Below are 22,718 nucleotides of genomic sequence, written 5' to 3' on the forward strand. Positions count from 1 at the left end.
TCTCTGCATGTATTGAGATTATCGTATGGTTTTTATCCTTCAGTTTGTTAATACGGTGTATCACGTTGATTGATTTGCATATATTGAAGAATCCTTGCATTCCTGGAATAAACCCCACTTGATCATGGTGTATGATCCTTTTAATGTGCTGTTGGATTCTGTTTGCTAGTATTTTGTTGAGGATTTTTGCCTCTATGTTCATCAGTGATATTGGCCTGTAGTCTTCTTTCACTGTGATATCATTGTCTGGTTTTGGTATCAGGGTGATGGTGGCCTCATAGAGTGAGTTTGGGAGTGTTCCTCCCTCTGCTATATTTTGGAAGAGTTTGACAAGGATAGGTGTTAGCTCTTCTCTAAATGTTTGATAGAATTCACCTCTGAAGCCATCTGGTCCTGGGCTTTTGTTTGTTGGAAGATTTTTAATCACAGTTTCAATTTCAGTGCTTGTGATTGGTCTGTTCATATTTTCTATTTCTTCCTGATTCAGTCTTGGCAGGTTGTGCATTTCTAAGAATTTGTCCATTTCTTGCAGGTTGTCCATTTTATTGGCGTAGAGTTGCTCATAGTAATCTCTCATGATCTTTTGTGTTTCTGCAGTGTCAGTTGTTACTTCTCCTTTTTCATTTCTAATTCTATTGAGTCTTCTCCCTTTTTTTCTTGATGATTCTGGCTAATGGTTTATCAATTTGTTTATCTTCTCAAAGAACCAGCTTTTAGTTTTATTGATCTTTGCTATCATTTCATTCATTTCTTTTTCATTTATTTCTGATCTGATTTTTATGATTTCTTTACTTCTGCTAACTTTGGGGTTTTTTGTTCTTCTTTCTCTAATTGCTTTACGTGCAAGGTCAGGTTGTTTATTCCAGATGTTTCCTGTTTCTCAAGGTGGGATTTTATTGCTATAAACTTCCCTCTTAGAATTGCTTTTGCTGCATCCCATAGGTTTTGGGTGGTCGTGTCTCCATTGTCATTTGTTTCTAGGTATTTTTTTATTTCCTCTTTGATTTCTTCACTGATCACTTCATTATTAAGTAGTGTATTGTTTAGCCTCCATGTGTTGGTATTTTTTACAGATCTTTTCCTGTAATTGATATCTAGTCTCATAGCATTGTGGTCGGAAAAGGTACTTGATACGATTTCAATTTTCTTAAATTTACGAAGGCTTGATTTGGGACCCAAGATATGATCTATTCTGGAGAATGTTCCATGAGCACTTGAGAGAAATGTGTATTCTGTTGTTTTAGGATGGAATGTCCTATAAATATCAATTAAGCCCATCTTGTTTAATGTATCATTTAAAGCTTGTGTTTAATTTTATTTATTTATTTTATTATTTTATTTATTTAATTTATTTAATTTATTTATTTATTTTCATTTTGGTTGATCTGTCCATTGGTGAAAGTGGGGTGTTAAAGTCCCCTACTATGAATGTGTTACTGTCAATTTCCCCTTTTATGGCTGTTAGTATTTCCCTTATGTATTGAGGTGCTCCTGTTTTGGGTGCATAAGTATTTACAATTGTTATATCTTCTTCTCGGATCGATCCCTTGATCATTTTGTAGTGTCCTTCTTTGTCTTTTGTAATAGCCTTTATTTTAAAGTCAATTTTGTGTGATATGAGAATTGCTACTCCAGCTTTCTTTTGGTTTCCATTTGCATGGAATATCTTTTTCCATCCCCTCACTTTCAGTCTGTATGTGTCTCTAGGTCTGAAGTGGTCTCTCATAGACAGCATATATATGGGTCTTGTTTTTGTATCCATTCAGCCAGTCTGTGTCTTTTGGTTGGAGCATTTAATCCATTTACATTTAAGGTAATTATCGATATGTATGTCCCTATTCCCATTTTCTTAATTGTTTTGGGTTTGTTATTGTAGGTCTTTTCCTTCTGTTGTGTTTCTTGCCTAGAGAAGTTCCTTTAGCATTTGTTGTAAAGCTGGTTTGGTGGTGCTGAACTGTCTCAGTTTTTGCTTGTCTGTAAAGGTTTTAATTTCTCCATCAAATCTGAATGAGATCTTTGCTGGGTAGGGTAATCTTGGTTGTAGGTTTTTCTCCTTCATCACTTTAAATATGTCCTTCCAGTCCCTTCTGGCTTGCAGAGTTTCTGCTGAAAGATCAGCTGTTAACCTTATGGGGATTCCCTTGTGTGTTATTTGTTGTTTTTCCCTTGCTGCTTTTAATATGTTTTCTTTGTATATTTAATTTTTGGTAGTTTGATTAATATGTGTCTTGGTTTGTTTCTCCTTGGATTTATCCTGTATGGGACTCTCTGTGCTTCCTGGACTTGATTAACTATTTCCTTTCCCTTATTAGGAAAGTTTTCAACTATAATCTCTTCAAATATTTTCTCAGTCCCTTTCTTTTTCTCTTCTTCTTCTGGAACCCCTATAATTCAAATGTTGGTGCGTTTAATGTTGTCCCAGAGGTCTCTGAGACTGTCCTCAATCCTTTTCATTCTTTTTTCTTTATTCTGCTCTGCAGTAATTATTTCCACTATTTTATCTTCCAGGTCACTTATCCGTTCTTCTGCCTCAGTTATTCTGGTATTGATCCCATGTAGAGTATTTTTAATTTCATTTATTGTGTTGTTCATTATTGATGGTTTCATCTTTAGTTCTTCTAGGTCCTTGTTAAATGTTTCTTGCATTCTCTCTATTTCCAAGATTTTGGATCATCTTCACTATCATTATTCTGAATTCTTTTTCAGGTAGACTGCCTATTTCCTTTTCATTTGTTAGGTCTGGTGGGTTTTTATCTTGCTCCTTCATCTGCTGTGTGTTTTTCTGTCGTCTCATTTTGCTTATCTTACTGTGTTTGGGCTCTCCTTTTTGCAGGCTGCAGGTTCGTAGTTCTCGTTGTTTTTGGTGTCTGTCCCCAGTGGCTAAAGTTGGTTCAGTTGGCTCTGTATGCTTCCTGGTGGAGGGGACTGCTGCCTGTGTTCTGGTGGATGACGTTGGATCTTGTCTTTCTGGTGGGCAGGTCCACATCTGGTGGTGTGTTTTGGTGTGTCTGTGGACTTATTATGATTTTAGGCAGCCTCTCTGCTAATGGGTGGAGTTGTGTTCCTCTCTTGCTAGTTGTTTGGCATAGGGTGTCCAGCACTGTAGCTTGCTGGTCGTTGAGTGAAGCTGGGTGCTGGTGTTGAGATGGAGATCTCTGGGAGATTTTCGCCGTTTGATATTATGTGGAGCTGGGAGGTCTCTTGTGGACCAGTGTCCTGAAGTTGGCTCTCCCACCTCAGAGGCACAGCACTGACTCCTGGCTACAGCACCAAGAGCCTTTCATACACATGGCTCAGAATAAAAGGGAGAAAAAGTAGAAAGAAAGAAACAAAAAGAAAGAAAGGAAGAAAGAAAGAAAGAAAGAAAGAAGATAAAATAAAGTTATTAGAATAAAAAATAATTATTAAGAAAAAAAAATTTTAAGTTAAAAACAAAACAAAACAAAACAAAAAAAAACGGACAGATAGAACCCTAGGACAAATGGTGAAAGCAAAGCTATACAGACAAAATCTCACACAGAAGCATACACATACACACTCGCAAAAAGAGGAAAAGGGTAAAAAATAATAAATATTGCCCTCAAAGTCTGCCTCTTCAATTTGGGATGATTCGTTGTCTATTCATGTAGTCCACAGTTGCAGGGTACATCAAGTTGATTGTGGAGATTTAATCCGCTGCTCCTGAGGCTGCTGGGAGATATTTCCCTTTCTCTTCTTTGTACACAGCTCGCGGGTCTCAGTTTTGGATTTGGCCCCGCCTCTGCATGTAGGTCGCCTGAGGGCGTCTGTTCTTCGCTCAGACAGGACGGGGTTAAAGGAGCCGCTGATTCAGGGGCTCTGGCTCACTCACGCTGGGGGGAGGGAGGGGTACAGAGTGCGGGGCAAGCCTGCGGCGGCAGAGGCCAGCATGATGTTGCACCAGCCTGAGGCACACCGTGCACTCTCCCGGGGAAGTTGTCCCTGGATTCTGGGACCCTGGCAGTGGCGGGCTGCACAGGCTCCCCAGAGGGGAGGTGTGTAGAGTGACCTGTGCTTGCACACAGGCTTCTTGGTGGCGGCGGCAGCAGCCTTAGCGTCTCATGCCTGTCTCTGGGGTCCGCGCTGTTAGCCGCGGCTCACGCCCGTCTCTGGAGCTCCTTTAAGCAGCTCTGTTAATCCCCTCTCCTCACGCACCAGGAAACAAAGAGGGAAGAAAAAGTCTCTTGCCTCTTCAGCAGGTCCAGACTTTTCCCTGTACTCCCTCCCGGGCTGCTGTGGTGCACTAACCCGTTCAGGCTGTGTTCACGCAGCCAACCCCAGTCCTCTCCCCGCGCTCTGACTGAAGCCCGAGCCTCAGCTCCCAGCCCCGCCCGCCCCAGCGGCGAGCAGACAAGCCTCTCAGGCTGGTGAGTGCCAGTCGGCACCGATCCTCTGTGCAGGAATCTCTCCGCTTTGTCCTCCGCACCCCTGTTGCCGCGCTCTCCTCTGTGGCTCCGAAGCTCCCCCCCCCCTCTGCCACGTGCAGTCTCCGCCTGCAAAGGGGCTTCTAGTGTGTGGAAACCTTTCCTCCTTCACGGCTCCCTCCCACTGGTGCAGGTCCCGTCCCTATTCTTTTGTTTCTCTTTATTCTTTTTTCTTTTGTCCTACCCAGGTACGTGGGGAGTTTCTTGCCTTTTGGGAGGTCTGAGGTCTTCTGCCAGCTTTCAGTAGGTGTTCTGTAGGAGCTGTTCCACATGTAGATGTATTTCTGGTGTATCTGTGGGGAGGAAGGTGATCTCTGCGTCTTACTCTTTTGCCATCTTCTATAATCTCTCTGTCTTTTCTTGTAGGTTGTACCATTAATTAGTTTAACTCATCTTCCTCCCAGTTTAATGCCAGTATCTTAAGCTCTTTCAAAGTTTGCTTTTAAAAAAGGACTTTATTAGTGAGCTCCTGAATAATGGGGCTCTAATTCCTTTGCTCATGCCTGTCTTTACACAAAACGATGCACTCTCTAAGGGTAAGAGAACATGCATATATATTGATGTTTTAGGCACTGAAAAGTAAAAACTGGAATTACATATAATAATGCAATTTAATTTGAGCAGGCACAACCTGGCTCAAATCTCTGTTAGATGACCTCCAATTAGAAGTGGGGATTCACCTTGTATGTGCTTTAAAAATCCCGTCAGGAAGTCCTGACTGTGTTTTCTGCCACTAAAACTGCTATGGCTGGGAGCGTATCTCTCAGCCTCCCAAGGGTAAGTGCTACCAGCTCTTGATGTTCCTCAGAGGAGAAGATGGTGGTGGCTGCCTGCTGGTTTCTGAAAGCTTCATCTTCTCAGTAAACCCCTACCACAACCCCATGAGGTTGAGACTGTTAATGTCACCATTTTACGGATGAAAACCCCGACGCTTGGAGAACAGCAGTGACTTATGTGAAAAACAACCACTTGTACACTGGGAGCTGGTGTTCAAACCCAGGGCTGTCAGACCCAGAAGCTTGAACTTTTTTTTTTTTGAATTTTTTAAAAAAATTTATTGTAGTATAGTTGATTTACAGTGGTGTGTTAATTTCTTCTCTACAGCAAAGTGACTCAGTTATATATATATATTCTTTTTCATGTTCTTTTCCATTATGGAAAATATCACAGCATATTGACTATAGTTCCCTGTGCTCTACAATAGGACCTATTGTTTATCCATCCTATACATAACAGTTTGCCTCTGCTAATCACAAACTCCCAATCCTTCCCTCCTATACTCCCCTCTCCCACTTGGCAACCACAAGTCTTTTCTCTATGTCTGTTGAGTCTGTTTTCGTTTTGTAGATATGTTGATTTGTGTTGTATTTTAGATTCCACACATAAGTGATACCATATGGTATTTGTCTTTCTGACTTCACTTAGTATTGATAATCTATAGGTTCATCCATGTTGCTGCACATGGCATTATTTCATCCTTTTTGATGGCTGAGTAATGTTCCATTGTGTATGTGTGTGTGTGTGTATGTGTGGGTGTGTACATACATTTTCTTTATCCATTCACCTGCTGATGGACATTTAGGTTGTTTCCATGTCTTGGCTATTGTAAATAGTGCTGCTATGAACATAGGGATGCATGTATCTTTTTGAATTATAGTTTTGCCTGGGTATATGCCCAGGAGTGGAATTGCTGAATCATATGGTAATTCTGTTTTTAGTTTTTTAAGGAACCTCCATACTGTTCTCCATAGTGGCTGCACCAATTTACATTCCCACCTACAGTGTAAGAGAGTTCCTTTTTCTCCACACCTTCTCCAGCATTTGTTTTTTGTAGACTTTTTTTTTTTTTTTTTTTTTTTTTTTTTGCGGTACGCGGGCCTCTCACTGTTGTGGCCTCTCCCGTTGCGGAGCACAGGCTCTGGATGCACAGGCTCAGCGGCCATGGCTCACAGGCCCAGCCGCTCCGCGGCATGTGGGATCCTCCCGGACCAGGGCACGAACCCATGTCCCCTGCATCGGCAGGCAGACTCTCAACCACTGCGCCACCAGGGAAGCCCTGTTTTTTGTAGACTTTTTAATGATGGCCATTCTGACCGGCGTGAGGTGGTACCTCATTGTAGTTTTGATTTGCATTTCTCTAATAGTTAGTGATGTTGAGCAGCTTTTCATGTGCCTATTGGCCATCTGTATGTAGAAGCTTGAACTCTTAATGCAGTGCCAAACCCCTGTTTGTATTCAGGGCAGGGAGTGGGGTTCTGACCCCTGTAGTCAAGTGCATGGTCTTTAACTTGTGGAAGAGGGTCTCCCTTGCTTATAGGGTGGGAGTAGAGGTGCAGGTGCAGGCACCAGGCGTCATGGTGTGTGAGCAGATCAAGTGAATGTCAAATCAGGAGAACTGGGTTTGAACGTCCGTTTTACTGTTGACCATCTGTAGGACCTTGGCAATGTTGCCTAACCTCTAAGAAACAGCAGGGGAGTATCATATCCTACTAGCTGGCTTCAGGGGTTGTTTCATGTGAAAATACCACACGCATGCTCTGGATTCCCATACTTTTCCACTTGGTGGATCCACAAACACAAATAATCTCAGAGCCAGTGGTTACCGAGTGCTGAACACTTAAGTCTGTTCTAGTCCAGTCCTCCCATAATGCTGCGAGCTTGTTCTGTCATCACCTCCATTCTGCAGATGAGGAAACTGATGATTGGAAAAGTCACCTGTCCAGTCTCAGCTAGGATGGCAGAGCTGGCTTCAGAGCTCAGCTCTGTCTTTCTCCAGAGCCTAGATGCTCTCTCCTGCCTCCCTGGGATTCTTTTAAAGCAGTATGACTGGTTATTGCTCCTAAAAACCATGCTAAGCAGAATCAACCAACCCTCACCTCTCTGAGTTCTAGCTGATTAGTGCCCACATTCCCAAGGGAGCTGTAGCCTTGCTCATCCTCCCTGTCTTTCAAGCTCCCATGGAGTGTAGCACCCCCTGCTCAGCGTTCCTGCACACTCCCCCCACCAGCACTGGGGCACTTGCTGTGTGGCACGAGGGACCCAGTCCCTCTTGGGAAGAGGAGGCTGAAGGCTCCCAGCAGCATGAGGATGCCAGGGTAGAAAGAAGAGGCTGGACCCTAGGCAAGGCAGTTCAAGAAGACATCCTTGAGTCGATCCAGTCCAGGCTCTGCCCGGCATCTATTTCGGCCCTGAAGAAGGCTCAGCTGGACCTTTTACAGAAGATGCTAATTGCAAACACTCTGAGTGCATCGATCCACTGCTGCTCTGATTAACTAATTATGCACAACAGCACCTAGAAGGGCTGAAGGAGATTAGTTTGAAAGGACCAGAACCAGGTCTTCATTTCTGAGAGGCCTCCCGGCCTGCTCCAGAGAAAACTCCTGTCTGGCCCAACTCTTTAATTACCTTCAGAGGCACTAAAGTTTAAGTTACATTCTTATTGTTTTCATATTAGCTTCTGCCTGAGTCCTGAGCTAAGCATTGGTGAGGCTAGGGTTGGGGAGGGAGGGTCCATGTGACAGGCGGGTGGTTTGCTCATTTGGCTCTTTAGTTGCAAGATTTCATGAGTTTCAAGAGTGTACCGGTAATTGGTTCCCTAGCAGAGGCTTACAGATATCCTATAATGCTTGTGTGTCGGGTTTGCCATTTTCAAACATCCCCAATTGGGTGTTCAAATGTGGCTTCCGTTAGGATTTGTAACGCATGGACGCACTCACACTTGCTCTGTTAGATATTAACACTGTAGCTCTAAATGCAGAATGTCTATGGTCTGTCCCCACTTCTATTTTTTACTTCATCTCTTACATATTTTTATACCTCGGATTGTTTCCTTACCTTCCCCTTCTCTAATCCTCTAAGAGGGCTTTGCAGCGTGTCATTCAGCCCCCAAAGTCAGCAATAAGCCGAGAGCAGCTTGGAACACCAGTCATCGCCCTTGGGAGCACTTTTCAAAGGAGCACGGGTTTCCCAGCTCCTATGTCTCCCCTTCCCAAGACTTTACCTATTCTGAAACTTCCTCAATAGCCCTTGGCTTTGTCTGAAGGAAGACAGAGGAGCCAGGGAGGAAGGGGTGATGGGGGCAGCCAGAGCCAGGCTACTGACGCTCGTTCAGTGAAGGAGCAAAATCCGCTCTCTCTCCAAGCACTGCTGACCTGGGCCAACTCCTCCGTCGGCAAATGCTCATAGATCAGAGTGCCCCCCTCCTCTCTCATGACCCCACCAGGGCTGCAGTGACCTTGTCACCGCTTTCTACCCTATGATGTTGGCCACAGTGCATCCTTCTCCCTCCCGTCAGCTGGGCCACTCATGATGCACTCCGGGCTTTGTTTCAACACTGTCTGCATTCAGAGCCCGTCGCGCTTAATACCCCTTAAAGCTTCAGGCCTTGTGGAGAGGGGAGAGAGTGCCCGGGTAGAAAAAGTGATTCCTACATTTCCTTTCCAGGGCTGTATACCTTCCACAGAGGCTGCATGTGCCTTATTTACACTTGCTTATTGCACTCTGTTCATATTTTCCAAACAGACAGGGAAAGCCCACTGGGAGAGCGCCACGTTACCTGGGCCCTTCTCTGCCCGAGTGCTGTGCTTTCCTTGGGGAGGGAACTGTCTTCCTGCACATTTGGAGGAATGCAGTGGCCCTGTACTTTTCTCTAATAAAGCCCCAGGGGCTGCACAGGTGATACATGCTTCTGGGAGCGTAACAGGAAGGCAGCACGCTGGACACAGTCCTTCCAAAGATCCACTGTTCTCACACCAAAGCTAATGAAGGTGGGAGCCTACATGCTCCCTCCATCCTCTGATACTCAGCTAGCTTCCTCCCATGCACTCTGCTGGCAGAGCTTCCTTTACCTGTGAGGGCCTGATGTTTCGATTTTTTTTCAACCCAGAGCATCATGGACCAAGTATATTAGTTGCCTCAGTTAGTACTGGCTACCCACAAGCCCAATCAATCCAAAAAGCTGGTCCAGGACCCAGGGGCAGCCCAGCAAGATAATAGCCGAGATCCAAATCCTGTCTCTGCCACTTGATAGCTGTTTGACTTGGGGATTTTATAACCACTGTGTTCATGTTTTCTTTCAATACATATATTTTGAACAACAATTATGTATCCATCTTTATGGTAAGTGCTGGGAATATCAGGTGTGGGGAAATCAGACCAATCCCTCCCATCATGGAGCTTTTCCACCTGGAGGAAGGCAGATATATATTACAACCTGAATCTCTTGGACTTGTACTGACCCACCTACAAAATAAGGAGAGGAGAGATGTCATTCTTTATATCCTAGGCATCTCCTCAGGCTTTTTTTTAAAAAAAGCGTAAGAATAAAATTCTAACATATCATGCAGACAATTGGGAAATGGGAAGGGGAACATAAATTTATCAAGTCCCTGCTGTATGCCAGTAACTGTGAGCTATGTTTTTTTGTTTTTTGTTTTGCGGTACGCGGGTCTCTCACTGTTGTGGTCTCTCCCGTTGCGGAGCACAGGCTCCGGACGCGCAGGCTCAGCGGCCATGGCTCACGGGCCCAGCCACTCCGCGGCATGTGGGCTCTTCCCGGACCAGGGCACGAACCCGTGTCCCCTGCATCGGCAGGTGGACTCTCAACCGCTGCGCCACCAGGGAAGCCCTGAGCTATGTTTTATTGGTAGTGTCTCATCTTACTCCATGTAGTGATGCTATGAGCTAAGCTTTATTACGCCATTGTCCAGATGGACGGACTGAAGTTTACAAAAGGCAGCAAGAGCACTGTTTTATACCCAGTTAATAAGTATGTGTTGAGAGCCTTCTTTTTTATTTACTTGTTTATTTATTTTTGCCTGTGTTGGGCCTTTGTTGCTGTGCACAGGCTTTCTCTCGTTTCGGCGAGCGGGGGCTACTCTTCGTTGCGGTGTGCAGGCTTCTCATTGTGGTGGCTTGTCTTTGTGGCAGTGTGCAGGCTTCAGTAGTTGTGGCACATGGGCTCAGTAGTGCGGTGCACAGGCTCAGTTGCTCCGCGGCATATCATATGGGATCTTCCGGGATCAGGGCTCGAACCCGTGTCCCCTGCAGTGGCAGGCGGATTCTTAACCACTGTGCCACCAGGGAAATCCCATTCTTTATGCCAGGAGCTGAGGGCGTAAGGTGCTGGGCCCCAAGGGCTGAGCCAGCCTCGGGGCATATTTTGTGTTGCTATGATCTAGAAGGGGAGATGTACACTGAGCCAGAAGTTACAGGTGTGCTGAGTGCCATCTGAGGAGCAAGACTTCGAAAGCATTATAGAAGGGAAAACTCACCTGGTTTGAGGGTTAGAGAATCTGAGAGAAAATACCTTTAAAGCAGAGATCTGATGGAGAATAGGCATTAGCAAGACAAAGAGAAGAGATGTGCTCCAGGGGGAACAGGTGTGTGGAAAGGACAGTAAGGGCAGAGCCTGGAGGCCGAGGAGGAGAGACTAGAGATGGATCACACGAGGAGTTGGGGTGAGCAGTTGGGAACCTGTGGAGTAGCTAAGTGGGGAAGCGACTTGATCAAATCTGCATTTTAGAAAGATCACTTTGGCTGCTGTTCGGCGAAGGGAACGTGGGAGCAAGACGGGGAGACCGATTAGGAGCCTGTTACCATTGTCTTGGTGGTGGGAGGTCATGGTGGCACCATGGGCTGGCAGTGGGCTAGCAAGAAGCAGGCAACTTTGCGTGGGAGTCCAGGACATCAGGCCCAGGTGTTTGCCCTGAGGCTCTGAGGGCCATTCTCTGACTATGGGAGGAGGCGGCGATTGGGGTCAGTGGATCTCCAAGACGCCACCAATACACCAGCCATGCTGGGCAGAACTGAGATCATGGAAGGAAGATGGAGACTAACCTGTAGGAACAGGAAGGCAGATATGGAAAGACTGAGGGAGAGGATACTGAGCAGAGACGACTGGGAGGATGATGGCAATTAAAACTGAGCTGAAGCCAGGGCTGGGGGCAAGAGGGAAGAGAATGGAGAGTAGGAGGGCAGGGCACCGACCGCGCCCACCACTTGGGAAGGGAAGGTAGTGGACAGGGATCCAGTCCCGGCCTCTGTGACTGAGCCAGATCCCTTCCCAAGACAGAAGCGTCTTTCCCTCTGACGATCAGATGCTGGTTGCCTGAGGACCTTGCTTCTCTCACCAGGAGGAGGGGGGAGACCATCAGTCACCCCTCTAGAGATCATAGGAGTTGCCCAGCTCCAGGCAGAGCGTGAGACGGCCGGTGGATGTGGTCTTATGGTGTCCTCCACACTGAAATTACTTTTTCCCCAGGGAGGAACCGAGTGTGTGAGAGGTACCCTTCGGGTCCCCTCTTTCTCAAAGCGTTAGTCCTCCTTTCCGACCTTTAGCAGGGGCTATAATAGGCATCTTAAAAGGCAAGCGCTTGTCTCCCACTGCCAGCCTGTTATGGCTAGAATACCAAATCTGAGCAAATAGCTCTCTGTGTGCTGTTGCCTTTGATTATTTTTTTTCTCTGGGATATATCTGGCTCCAGGCAGACTGTGCCTGACTTTCTCCTTGTAAGGACCATTCGGTTGAGGACACTGTGAGTGAACAGGGCCCAGTAATTGAGCGCCTCCTATCTCCGATTCAGCTTTCTGACCTCTGTCTACCCAGGCCAGTGGTGTCCTGCTTGAGGACTTCTCCCTGAGCGACAGATTTGCTCCTTCAAGACTCCAGTCCCTGATTCCATCAGCCATCCAAAGCCTGTGTACTTTGGGAAGTCGGTGGGAAATTCAGCCGTCTCCTAAAGATATAGATTAACTGCACATCTGTCAGGGTTTAGTTAAACATGACTGACTAATTTATCCTGCAGTGTGAGATGGGGATTCATTTCCTTTCCAAGTTGACTTGGCAATTTTCTCTGCTCAAAGAACATTTAGAATAGATGGTGTGCATGGCAATCAGGAAGAAATAGATGCTATTAATTTTCCATTTTTCAAATGTGAGATTGACTATAGAGCCCATTCTCCTCGGAAAAACAGACCACCTCCTCTCCTGTTTAGAGCTGTGCACTGTCTGAAAAGTCAGAATAGAGGGCCTTCTATTCCCCAGAGGGTCTGAGTTGGGGCCGATAAGCATGTTAGTGGGGGCCTGCGCCCGGGGGCCAGTCCTGGTACCTGGCAGAGCCATGTGGCGCCGCCATCAGCCACAGTTCCTCCTCCTCCTATGGCTCAGCATGAGATGCGGGTTCCCAGCTTGAGCGAGCTTGTGATCTCCTTCCTCGGCTAATCTCTACAGATTAGAGGGAAGGACTGGAGGCACAGGCTTGCGTGTCAGGATATCATGATGGACCTCCGAAAGTTGGAAATCCCAAAGGGACAGCTAACTTCATCCAGCGCTCGCCATACAACGTTCTGCCGTGATGGAAATAGTCTGTATCTGCGCTCTCCCAGATGGAGTCATTTGCTAGCCGTGTGTGACTACTGAGTACTTGGAATGGGGTGGGTGCAACTGAGGAACTAAATGTTGACTTTTATTTCATTTTAGTTTATTTAAATGAAAATAGCCACAAATGGCTAATGGTAACTCTGTTGGATAGCACAGGTATCTGTGTTCACCCGTTTCCTGTGTGGCCAAAGCCAGTTGTGTTTAGGTATATTTGTCTTACTGGTTTTCTGAATGCTGTTCTATTTGCTCCACATTTACTGATAAGTTGTCAATTTAGAAATGAAAACAATCGTGGAGGTAATAAACATCACAGCTGGCACATGCTGAGTAATTACTGTATACCATGTGCTTTGCTAAGCCCTCTAACACACCTCATCTAATTTATAGTCACATAATGATACCCTGAGTTTACGGATGATGAAATGGAGGTGCTGAGGGGTGAAGTGGCTGGCTTAAGTCACCCAGCCAGCCAGTGGTCAAGCTGGGATTCACAGCAGGCAGTGAGACCCCAGAGCTCTTATATACTCTGCTGCCTCTCCCAACAGACCTCAGTACCATTGCCTGCCTGGTGTTTTAAGATACAGTCGTGTCCTGGTTGTTGAATGCCGGGTATTGTCTTGAGGTCATTAGCAACCTGCATATAAACAATGGCAGCCACACACTCCATGCTTTACAGAGTTTAGCTCTGGCTCCTGGCTGGAAGGAAGGAAGCAGCTATACACGTGCACCGAGGTTGCACAGACCCAGTCTGGGTCTGCTCACCACCTCCCCTCAGATGGAGGGCAAGAGAGTCCTTTCCTGCCTGAGGGCTGGGAGCTTTGGCTCTTGTTCTCCATCAAGGACCAAGCCCCAGGCTCAGGAAAGATGGGCTTTCCTGAAAGCAGACATGAACTATAAAAATGAGGAGAGGCTCTGCCTAGTATTGTCTTCTGGAGGGGATTCATCCCTTTGCAGCTCAGATGGGGGCTGGTCGCCTCAGTTGAGTGAGAGCCTGCACTTAGTGAAGGCTGGATGGGAGTTTGAGCGAGACCCTCTGCTCATTTGTCACTACCCCCGTGCCTTCCACTGGGGTCTCTGCACTGATAGGTTCTAGCCTTAATCTACATCTTGTCAGCACCATGAGACATTCAGAACCTGGCTCTGCATTGTAATGGGGCTTGCTTGGCTTCACAGCCTGACTCCTGCAGCTTTAGAATTTGGGAAAACTGACAGTTGTGGGGTTCACTTCTTATTTACTGAGGCTTTACCTCCTCAGGTCTCTAATTCCTGTCCCTCCAGATGCGAACAGCCGCTAAATGCATTGCTGGTTTTTCTGCCTCTTGGGAGTGGCCCACTGCCTGGACCCTTTGTCAGAATTCTCCGCACCCAGGAATTAGGGTAAAATCAGGCAGCTAGGGAAAGTCAGCTCCCTCCTCGGCACCATTGTCCCTCCTTTGGGGATTTCTCTCCTCCAGTCTTAGCTCTCTATGAGACTGTCAGATAGCCTGCACCCATCCACCCACCTGGATTTTCTTCTTGTTCTCAGGAGTATTCACTGGCCTTGCTCTGTCATACCCTAAAAGATGAGCCGGATAGCTAAAGATGGGCTGCATATAGAAAGGACTCTTCCAGGGACAAGGCATCCATCTGTCCATAGGGGAAAGTCAAGTCAGTCTGTTCAAAGGCCAGCAACATAAGCCACATCCACAAACCCAAACGTGGGCTAAAGCAAAATTGAGAGTCACTCTTACTGGGGTCTTTTGGTGTCCCAGGCAGCCTTTCCCTAAGAGCATTAGCTATTCCTAAATGTTAATCTCTTGGCATGAGTTCAGTGGAAAACATCTTCTCTGGCAACTGCAATAGCAAGTTTGACCGGGTTAGCAAAAGGGACCCGTGACGGTCTTTGGAGGCTGGTGCGTGATCGCGAGGCCATCCCAGCTTGCTTTCAGAGTGCCAGGGCAGTCCAGGTTCAGTTTTGCATGGTGCTGCTTGCCATGGGCGTCTCGGCTCTCCCTTTGTCGTACTCTTTACCTGTGAGAGCAGCATCTTAGGGGCATTTTCACAGTGGCATAAGGAGCTATATCCTGGTTGGAGAGGGAGGTCTGTTAGGAGCATCACGTGTTGAGGGTAGAGAGCTCAAAAGAGGAGAAGGCCCACGGACTCACTGTTTCTTCCATCTGCTTTTCTCCAGCCTGCACGGACCAGGAGTTGAGGAACCTCGCTTCCCGGCTCAAAGACTGGTTTGGAGCCCTCCATGAGGATGCAAACAGGGTCGTCAAGCCTACCAGCTCCAACACAGCCCAAGGCAGTAAGACCGCTTTACTCTCGCTAATTTATCTCATTTTAAACACCACATTCCCTCCTCAGTTATTGGATGTTGCTGACTGACCACCCCGAGATGCTGTTGTTAAAGAAAACACTAAGTTAAGTGTATATACTGACTTGAAATATGCCCCAGTTTCAGAAATATTAAAATATGGAGGAGAGGGAAATGCCTTAGAATCAAGAAAATACTACAACAACTTAAGTTTTTTAAAGTCTGCTTGCAAAATTATCATGTGTTTATTATTAGTACAGTCCTTTTGGAAAATACTTTTAAGTATATGTCAAGATACCAAAATAACAAACTACTGTGTATAAAATAGATAAGCAACAATATACTATATAACATAGGCAATTATAGCCATTATCTTGTAATAACCTGCAAAAATACTGAATCACTATGCTGTACACCTGAAACTAATACAATATTGTACATCAACCATACTTCAATTAAAAAATATATAGAAACACAGCATTTTAACAACTGTAGGCACGTCGTGGCATGGCATATACTTCAAATGTTTCCTTGCCACGTAGAAAAAAATATTTATGTCTGTGTGTGTATGTATATACACACACACACACTTTACAGACTGTCTTATGGCCTTCTTTTATCATCCAGCAATACACTATGACTATCTTTCTAGGCTGTTGAGTAGTATTCTGCCTTGTAATCACTATATAGAATCTCAATGTATAGATGCAACATAATTTATGTAATTAGACCTTTATTTGGGAGCTTTGAAGCTGTTCCTAATGTTCAGCTATTATAAGCAACACGGTAGCAAACATCTTTGATAGCTTAGCTCTATGGATGTTAATCAGATTGCATTTTGTTCTCCATAGATAAACTCCCAGACAAGTGTTCCCTCCACCATCACTGAACTGGCAGAGACCATACCCAGAGCCTCTCCATAAGCTGGAGAGAAAACTCAGAGTAGGTCTGCCTGTTTGTACCTTGACGGAGCCTCTCACTGCCTTTAACGCAAAGGCCATTAGGGGAGAGCTCCTGCACACCGTAGCCGATTGGCACAGAATGGCTTAGTCAACAGTACAGTTGTTGAGATGCGTGGAGCTTTGCCACAACCTCTTCTGTGTAGAGATTTTTATATTGATTTGTCAAAATATAAAAACACACATTATTTAAAGCAGAGAGTATTTCACCCTATCCCTGATGCCACACTTGTGTGGACAGGATTTCTGAATGTAATGCTCCTGGATTGAACTAAGGAGGTAAGAAGTGATACTGGCAATTGGTGGGAACCAGAGTTTAACTAGCATCTGGTCTTCAGCCCAAATTAGAATGATCTGCTTAATTTCGGGTTTATCCTTTGCTGTTCATAGCCATCTAGAGATACTAGTAGAGAATGTTGATCCTAGGGGACAATTCTTTCACCAGTTTGGATCTTTTTTACCTTAAGGGAAAGGTAGATTCTGGGGAGCAAATGCTAAGTGTCCAAAGAGTGGGTCCTGGGGTTGTAGTATCTGTGGGAAGGGGGATGTAAGAGTCTTTCTTTCCATCCCTGCCAAAGGTTTCCTTGGCAGTTTGTGGACAGTTAATTCACAGGTAGTCTCTAGAAGCTTTTCCCAGGGGTCTTCCAGGAGCTGCTGAGCCCCTGGGCTTTCTGAATGACCTTTCAATGAAGAGCAGATTGTCGTGAAAGAGCTGCTCCTCGCAGCCTCCAGTCCTGGGAGGCCCCTTCTGCCTCCCAGGGAGCCTGCAAAAGGCCTGCCCTTGGCCACAGGCAAGTCAAGTCCCTGAAGAGGTTTTTAGGTTGGAGCCGAGGGATATAAAGGGATGACACTTGGTGAGCCCACAAGGCACAGGAGGGAGAGACGTTTTTGTCAGCCCAGGAGTTCTGAAGGGGAAAACCACGGAACCCTAGAAGTGCCATGAGCTCGGGGCCAACCAGAAGGGCTGCTCTGTTCCCCTGGATATCAGATGCAGGTGTGTCTTTTCTAGAGCCTTCCAAATTTGGCACTTCTCTTCGGTGGTCAGTCAGCAGGATTAAAATGTCCCTTTCCTGTGTATTAAAATGGTAATATCCTACAACATTGATGCATATTACATAAAATATTCTGTACAAAAGTGTGCAGCCATTTAGTGTCAGAGTCAATTATCTTGCTTTATTCAGTCGCCCCTGAGGGCATCATCATCACAGAGGTTGTTCAGTCATGACCTTCAGTCAAGGAAGAGGCCAGATGATGTTCCACAGTCTCTCTTCTTGAAAATCAGGATCTTTTCTAAGATGTGCTTTAAGATATCAAAAGGTATAAATTTAAAAATGGAAAGATTTTTGTATGTTGGAACGGGTAAGTAAACTTTGCGGTAGCTAGAAAACTTCTCTCAACAAGTTCTTCTGTTGAGCACCTCCTGTGTGCCTGTACTGGCTTCTGGACAGCAAAGACCCTGTTGTAAAGATGCTACTTTAAAGGGTGGGCACGCTTTGCTCCGTCTTATATCCTGCTGACTAAGCAGGGGTTCCTGGTGAGGCACGTAGAGCCTGATGAGCAGGCTGTAGGTTAGAACCCTAGTGGGTCAATCGATCCCATCAGGATCCTCAGTGACAGTCACAGCAGCAGCCCTTGCATTGCTCATCCCTAAACTTGGCGCCCAAGCCAACTGGATGTCCTCAGGGTAGGAGGCTCCGGTGTCATTCGAAGCAGAGGCAGCCCTGGGAGGGGAGGGACTAAGAATGTAGACTCAGGGTTGGGCCACCTGGGCTTGAATTCCAGCCCCACAATTGTATGACCTTGAGCAAGTAACTTAAATCTTGAGCTTCTTTTCTGTAATCCATAGGGAGGATAAAGCATCATCTCTTAGGGCTGTTATAAGGATTCAGTGAGATAATTAAGTATAAAATGCTGAGAAGAGTGCCTTCAGTAACACAAAAGTGAACTCTTCATCATTTTCTGGGGAAAATAAAAACCAGTCCTAGAAATCCAGATTATGGAATAATTTAACATTGCCTGGTGCTTTGATTCCGAAAGAAAGATGAGTTTTACATGTGGGGTATGCCTTCTCTGGGGTTTGTCTACAGTATACTCAGTATCCCGAGTGTTAAGCCAAGTGTTATTATTCGAGCACATACAGTTTCCACTGTAGAAACAGTTCTTTAAGAAAACCAACCCTCCTCCCCGCACCCCGGGAAATAAAAAAGAAATAATTTTCTGAGTTATACATGATTCCATGTCATGTATCTCTTGAGGGGATTGCAGAAAAGAAAAATGGGGAACAGAGGCAGGTTCCCTGGCTTGTTTTCCCATTAATGTTCAGACTGCTTGGATTGAACAGTCTTTGGGATATAATCAGTGCTTCTGGATTGTGCCACATAGTTTCATCTCACTGCCATCCTTTTACGATAGTTTTTTTGTTTTTGTTTTTCAAGTAGTTTTTTTTCCTCAATATAAAAGCATAGTTTGCAGTATTATCCGTTAGTCCTCTTACTCACCATGTTTGTACTCTTCCTTTTTCAGGCATCCCCTGTTTTAAGCAAGTCTGGTAAATGAAAAATCCCTATCTACATCACAGATAAATTAGGATTGGGGATTTATGCCCTTTAGAACATATTCTCCTCAAATGCTGACTTCTGTTTTAGCACATTTTAGATTGCTTCATTTAAAAACCAACCAACCACCACCACATGTTCTGGTAGAAGGCTGCTGAGACTGTACCCGTGGAGGGGGAAAGCACCAGGGGAGGAGGTGGAGAGGGTGGGCCCTGGGGCTCCTTTGGGGGCAGAAAGCTGGGGAGCAAGCAGGGCAGGAGAGAGCAGGCTTGGTGGCAGCTGAGACATGTCCTTCCCTCTATAGGGTTTGACACCAGCATCCTTCCCATCTGCAAGGACTCCCTGGGCTGGATGTTCAACAAGTTGGACATGAACTATGACCTCCTGCTTGACCACTCAGAGATCAACGCCATCTACCTGGATAAGTACGAGCCCTGTATCAAGCCTCTCTTCAATTCTTGTGACTCCTTCAAGGATGGCAAGCTCTCTAACAATGAGTGGTGCTACTGCTTCCAGAAGCCTGGAGGTAAGGCGGGAGGGAGGTGGGGCCCAGAGGGCAGGGCCACCATGCTGTGCAGGGAAGGGCCCCCTGTCACGTCCTGGGGAGATAGATAGGGATCAGCAAGCAGAAAGACACAGCTAGAGAATAAAGCAAATGCTCTTTTCTCCTCATTGACCTCCACTTTCAGCATGGTAGGGAAAACCCAGGAGCATAATTAGTGTGTAATTAGCATAATTAGAGCCAAAAGTGTGTTATTCCACTCCTCCTTTTAGGAAAATCTTTTAACTGTTGTGCCTCAGCTTTTGCATCTGTAAGTTGGGCGTAGGAACCTTTGCTACATAATTCCCAAAGTCAGTGTAAGATCTTTCATGTCTTTGTTTTTTGTACATTTTCTTCAGATTAGGTTCTTAGGTGTTTCTGTTTGGTTTCAGTAGGAACTCTCTCTATACTAAGACATTAGAATTGGTCTCATCATAGGTATTGCAAATAGTTTTTTTCCCCAAATTTGACTATATGCATTTTTGCTAGGGTGAAATTTAAAATTTTAAGATAGTCAAATTTCTCCATCTTTTATTTTGGGGCTTCTTAGAAGCCATAAGGCTTACGTTAAGCTTAGAAAGGCATTTCCCACTGTGAGATAGTAAAGCAATTCTCTTTTGTTTTCTTTAGTAACTTTGTGGGGTTTTGTTTGTTTACTGAAATCTTTTTTATCACTTTAGTTTTTTGTGTGTGTGCAGTCAAGTAGGGTCCCAGCCCCGATCCCTTGAGATGGTTGTCCACTTGCCCATTTGTCATTTATTGACTAACCCATCTTTCTCCCACTAGTTTGAAATGCTTCCTCTATCATATATATAAAACTCCTATATGTTTGAACTCTTTGAATTTTATAATCAGTTCATTCAATTAAAAAAAACTTACTGGTATTTTTTTTAGAATCAGGCAAAATTAGATTAATCTAGAGAGAGTTGACAGCTGTATAATATTGAACCCTTTTATCCTAGAACAGGGTTTGTCTGGTAACCAGCAAGCTACAAGTTTTGTTTTCACAGATGTTATACTTCCCTTGTGTTTACTGTTGTTGCCAGTATAGACAAAATCCATTTTTTCACATTATATTTCCTCACTGGTGATTCCTTCACTATTACATTTGTTCCCGGCCACCATACTAAATCCTCACTTTATTTATGATGGTTATTCTTGTTGGTTTCCTTGAATTTTTCAGGTGTGCAGTCATATTATCTGCAAATAGTGATAATTTTTTCTCTTTTCAATTTTTGTACCTCATTTCTTTCTAATCACATCAGCTAGTTCTTCCAAATCGATGTTACATAATAGCCATGCTTTTTTACTTCAATAGGAATACTTGTGGTGGTTCAGCATTAAGCTTAATGATAGCTTTGGGCTTGAATTCATATAAATTCATGTGGCTTTAGCTCCAGGTTGAGGCTGAGTGAAGCGAAGCCTCATTGCTAATACTTCACCTGGAGGGGTGATGCCAGGGCCCCGAGAGGGAAGTAACTGCCTTAACCACGAGGCACAGCTGAGCCCCTGGCCACATGCGATGTCTCCAGATAGGCTGCCCTTTCAGCAGCTGTGGGAGGGAGCCAGGACCCGCCTATGGAAAAGAATGGCGTCTAGGGGGAGCTGAGCAAAATAACTTGTTGTCATTCTTTCTTATTTTGTGTACTTCTCCCATTTTCTTAAGTTAGTTCCTTTATTTTTTTGATAAAGTTCCTACCACCTCCCTTCCTGACCCAGAACCAACTTTGGGAGTTCTGTTTACCCTCACCTTTCTTTATTATTTCCTCTATTTTTAATGTATCTACTTGAGGGTAAAGTTTTCCCCCAGAGCACTCCTTTAGCTATAGGCCATAGGTATACACAGTTTGTATTTTTATTATGGTTAATTTGTAGATATTCTACAATTAAGGATCTGGGTACCTCTTTGGCCCAATAAAGCTTTTAAAGAGCACTTTTAAACTCTTCGTGTTGACTGGTTTTGAGATCATTCTTTTCTTTATTGCCAAGTTTTAGAAGTTTTTCAGAGGTTCTCATGGGAATTAGTCTTTGAATGTTTGAAAATATATAAATTTCCTTTATACAGAAGCAAAGATGCTAAGTATAAACTTCCTGGAATCATAGTTTGCTCTCTTGATACCTTAACGTTATTCTCCTAGCCCTGGATGTAGTTACTGAAGGAGTGAACCCATATGAATTTTTCTCCCTTTTGGTGGTGATGTAACCATTTTGCCTGGAAGCCAAAAGGATTCTTTACCTTTCACGGATATGAACTTCCTTGGACATGTTTTAGTTTTGCTCAGGCTATATCAATCACTTTTTCCTGAGACATGTTATGCTCTTTTGAGCTCTAGAATTAAAACTTTTTTTGTCCCACATGTTTAGTCTCTTCTCATCAGTCACATGGACATTTCACATCAGTTTTGTTGCTTCAGATATAGCCTTCCTATCTTTAACGGCTTAATTTTCCTCTTTATGTCATTTATATCCTTGAGCTTTTGTACCTGTGCATTAAAATACTTGTAGGCGGTCTTTTTTCATTAGAATCTTTGGTAAATATTTTCTTCTCAGCAGCATACATTTTCTGTTACAAATTTTTCATCTGAAGTTTTTTCTTGTTCATTCCTCTCTTTTTCTTGCAGCATTTTTAGTAGGTCTCAGTCTTGATTCATTTTTACTTATAAGTGGAGTTTTTAAAATTACTATAGGACAGTTTGAGAAAGGGGCCTGACAATTAGAAACTTTCTTCCTAGTAAACTGGCAGAGTGTTTATGATTGTGATGCTCCTTCAGGGGCAGTCTTCTAAATGCCTAAAGATTTTTTTCTCTGTATTTCTTCATAGGGAGATGAGCATTTCCATTTGTACCTACCTCATATGGTGACTGTAAAGATTAAATTAATTAGGAGAAAGTTCTAAAACATTAGCTGGTGCATTCTGACAATTCAGTGAATGTTCATTATTTGCTATAGATGCTACTTTTTTTTTTTGCGGTACACGGGCCTCTCACCGCTGTGGCCTCTCCCGTTGCGGAGCACAGGCTCCGGACGCGCAGGCTCAGTGGCCATGGCTCACGGGCCCAGCCACTCCGCGGCACGTGGGATCTTCCCGGACTGGGGCATGAACCCGTGTCCCCTGCATCGGCAGGCAGACTCTCAACCACTGTGCCACCGGGGAAGCCTTAGATGCTACTTTTAATCATCAAAGAAAGATGGAGTTTGGTCTCTTTTTTTGTTGGTTTCAGGTGGTATCTTTCTCCTGTACTCTGAAATCATCCTAAACCCAGAAGTCAAAAACATGTACTTGACAGTCAGTTTCTCTCAAGGAATGAGCAGCAAGACCAGGTGGCATTGTGAAATCCGAAGGGTAACAGATATAAATAGACACTCAGGTACCTTCTGCAGACCCCACACTTGTACTTACAGAGGTAGGGTAAGTGCTCTGAGAATCCAAATGTCATGGTCTTTGCTGGAGAACCATGAGCAAATAGCAGAGCCACAGCATCTGCAAAGGCCGGTCATAGTAAAATTAAGATTAGCGAGGTTGCCCTTCTTTTTGCTTGGAGTGG

General features: G+C 44.7%; 1 protein-coding gene across 1 annotated transcript in view; it reads left to right on the top strand.

Annotated features, from left to right (window-relative positions):
- The window catches only part of SPOCK1 (SPARC (osteonectin), cwcv and kazal like domains proteoglycan 1), a gene marked incomplete at both ends in the record, with an annotated part of 530,118 nt that overhangs the window by 496,939 nt on the left and 10,461 nt on the right, over positions 1-22,718 (top strand). Inside the window, 2 exons of the mRNA XM_079701955.1 lie at positions 14,993-15,109; positions 18,937-19,158. Coding sequence (XP_079558081.1) covers positions 14,993-15,109; positions 18,937-19,158 — 339 coding nt within the window. The remainder of the gene's footprint in view (positions 1-14,992; positions 15,110-18,936; positions 19,159-22,718) is intronic.

This window comes from Hyperoodon ampullatus (genome assembly GCF_949752795.1).
Source record: "Hyperoodon ampullatus genome assembly, chromosome: 4".
NCBI classification, from domain to species: domain Eukaryota; kingdom Metazoa; phylum Chordata; class Mammalia; order Artiodactyla; family Ziphiidae; genus Hyperoodon; species Hyperoodon ampullatus.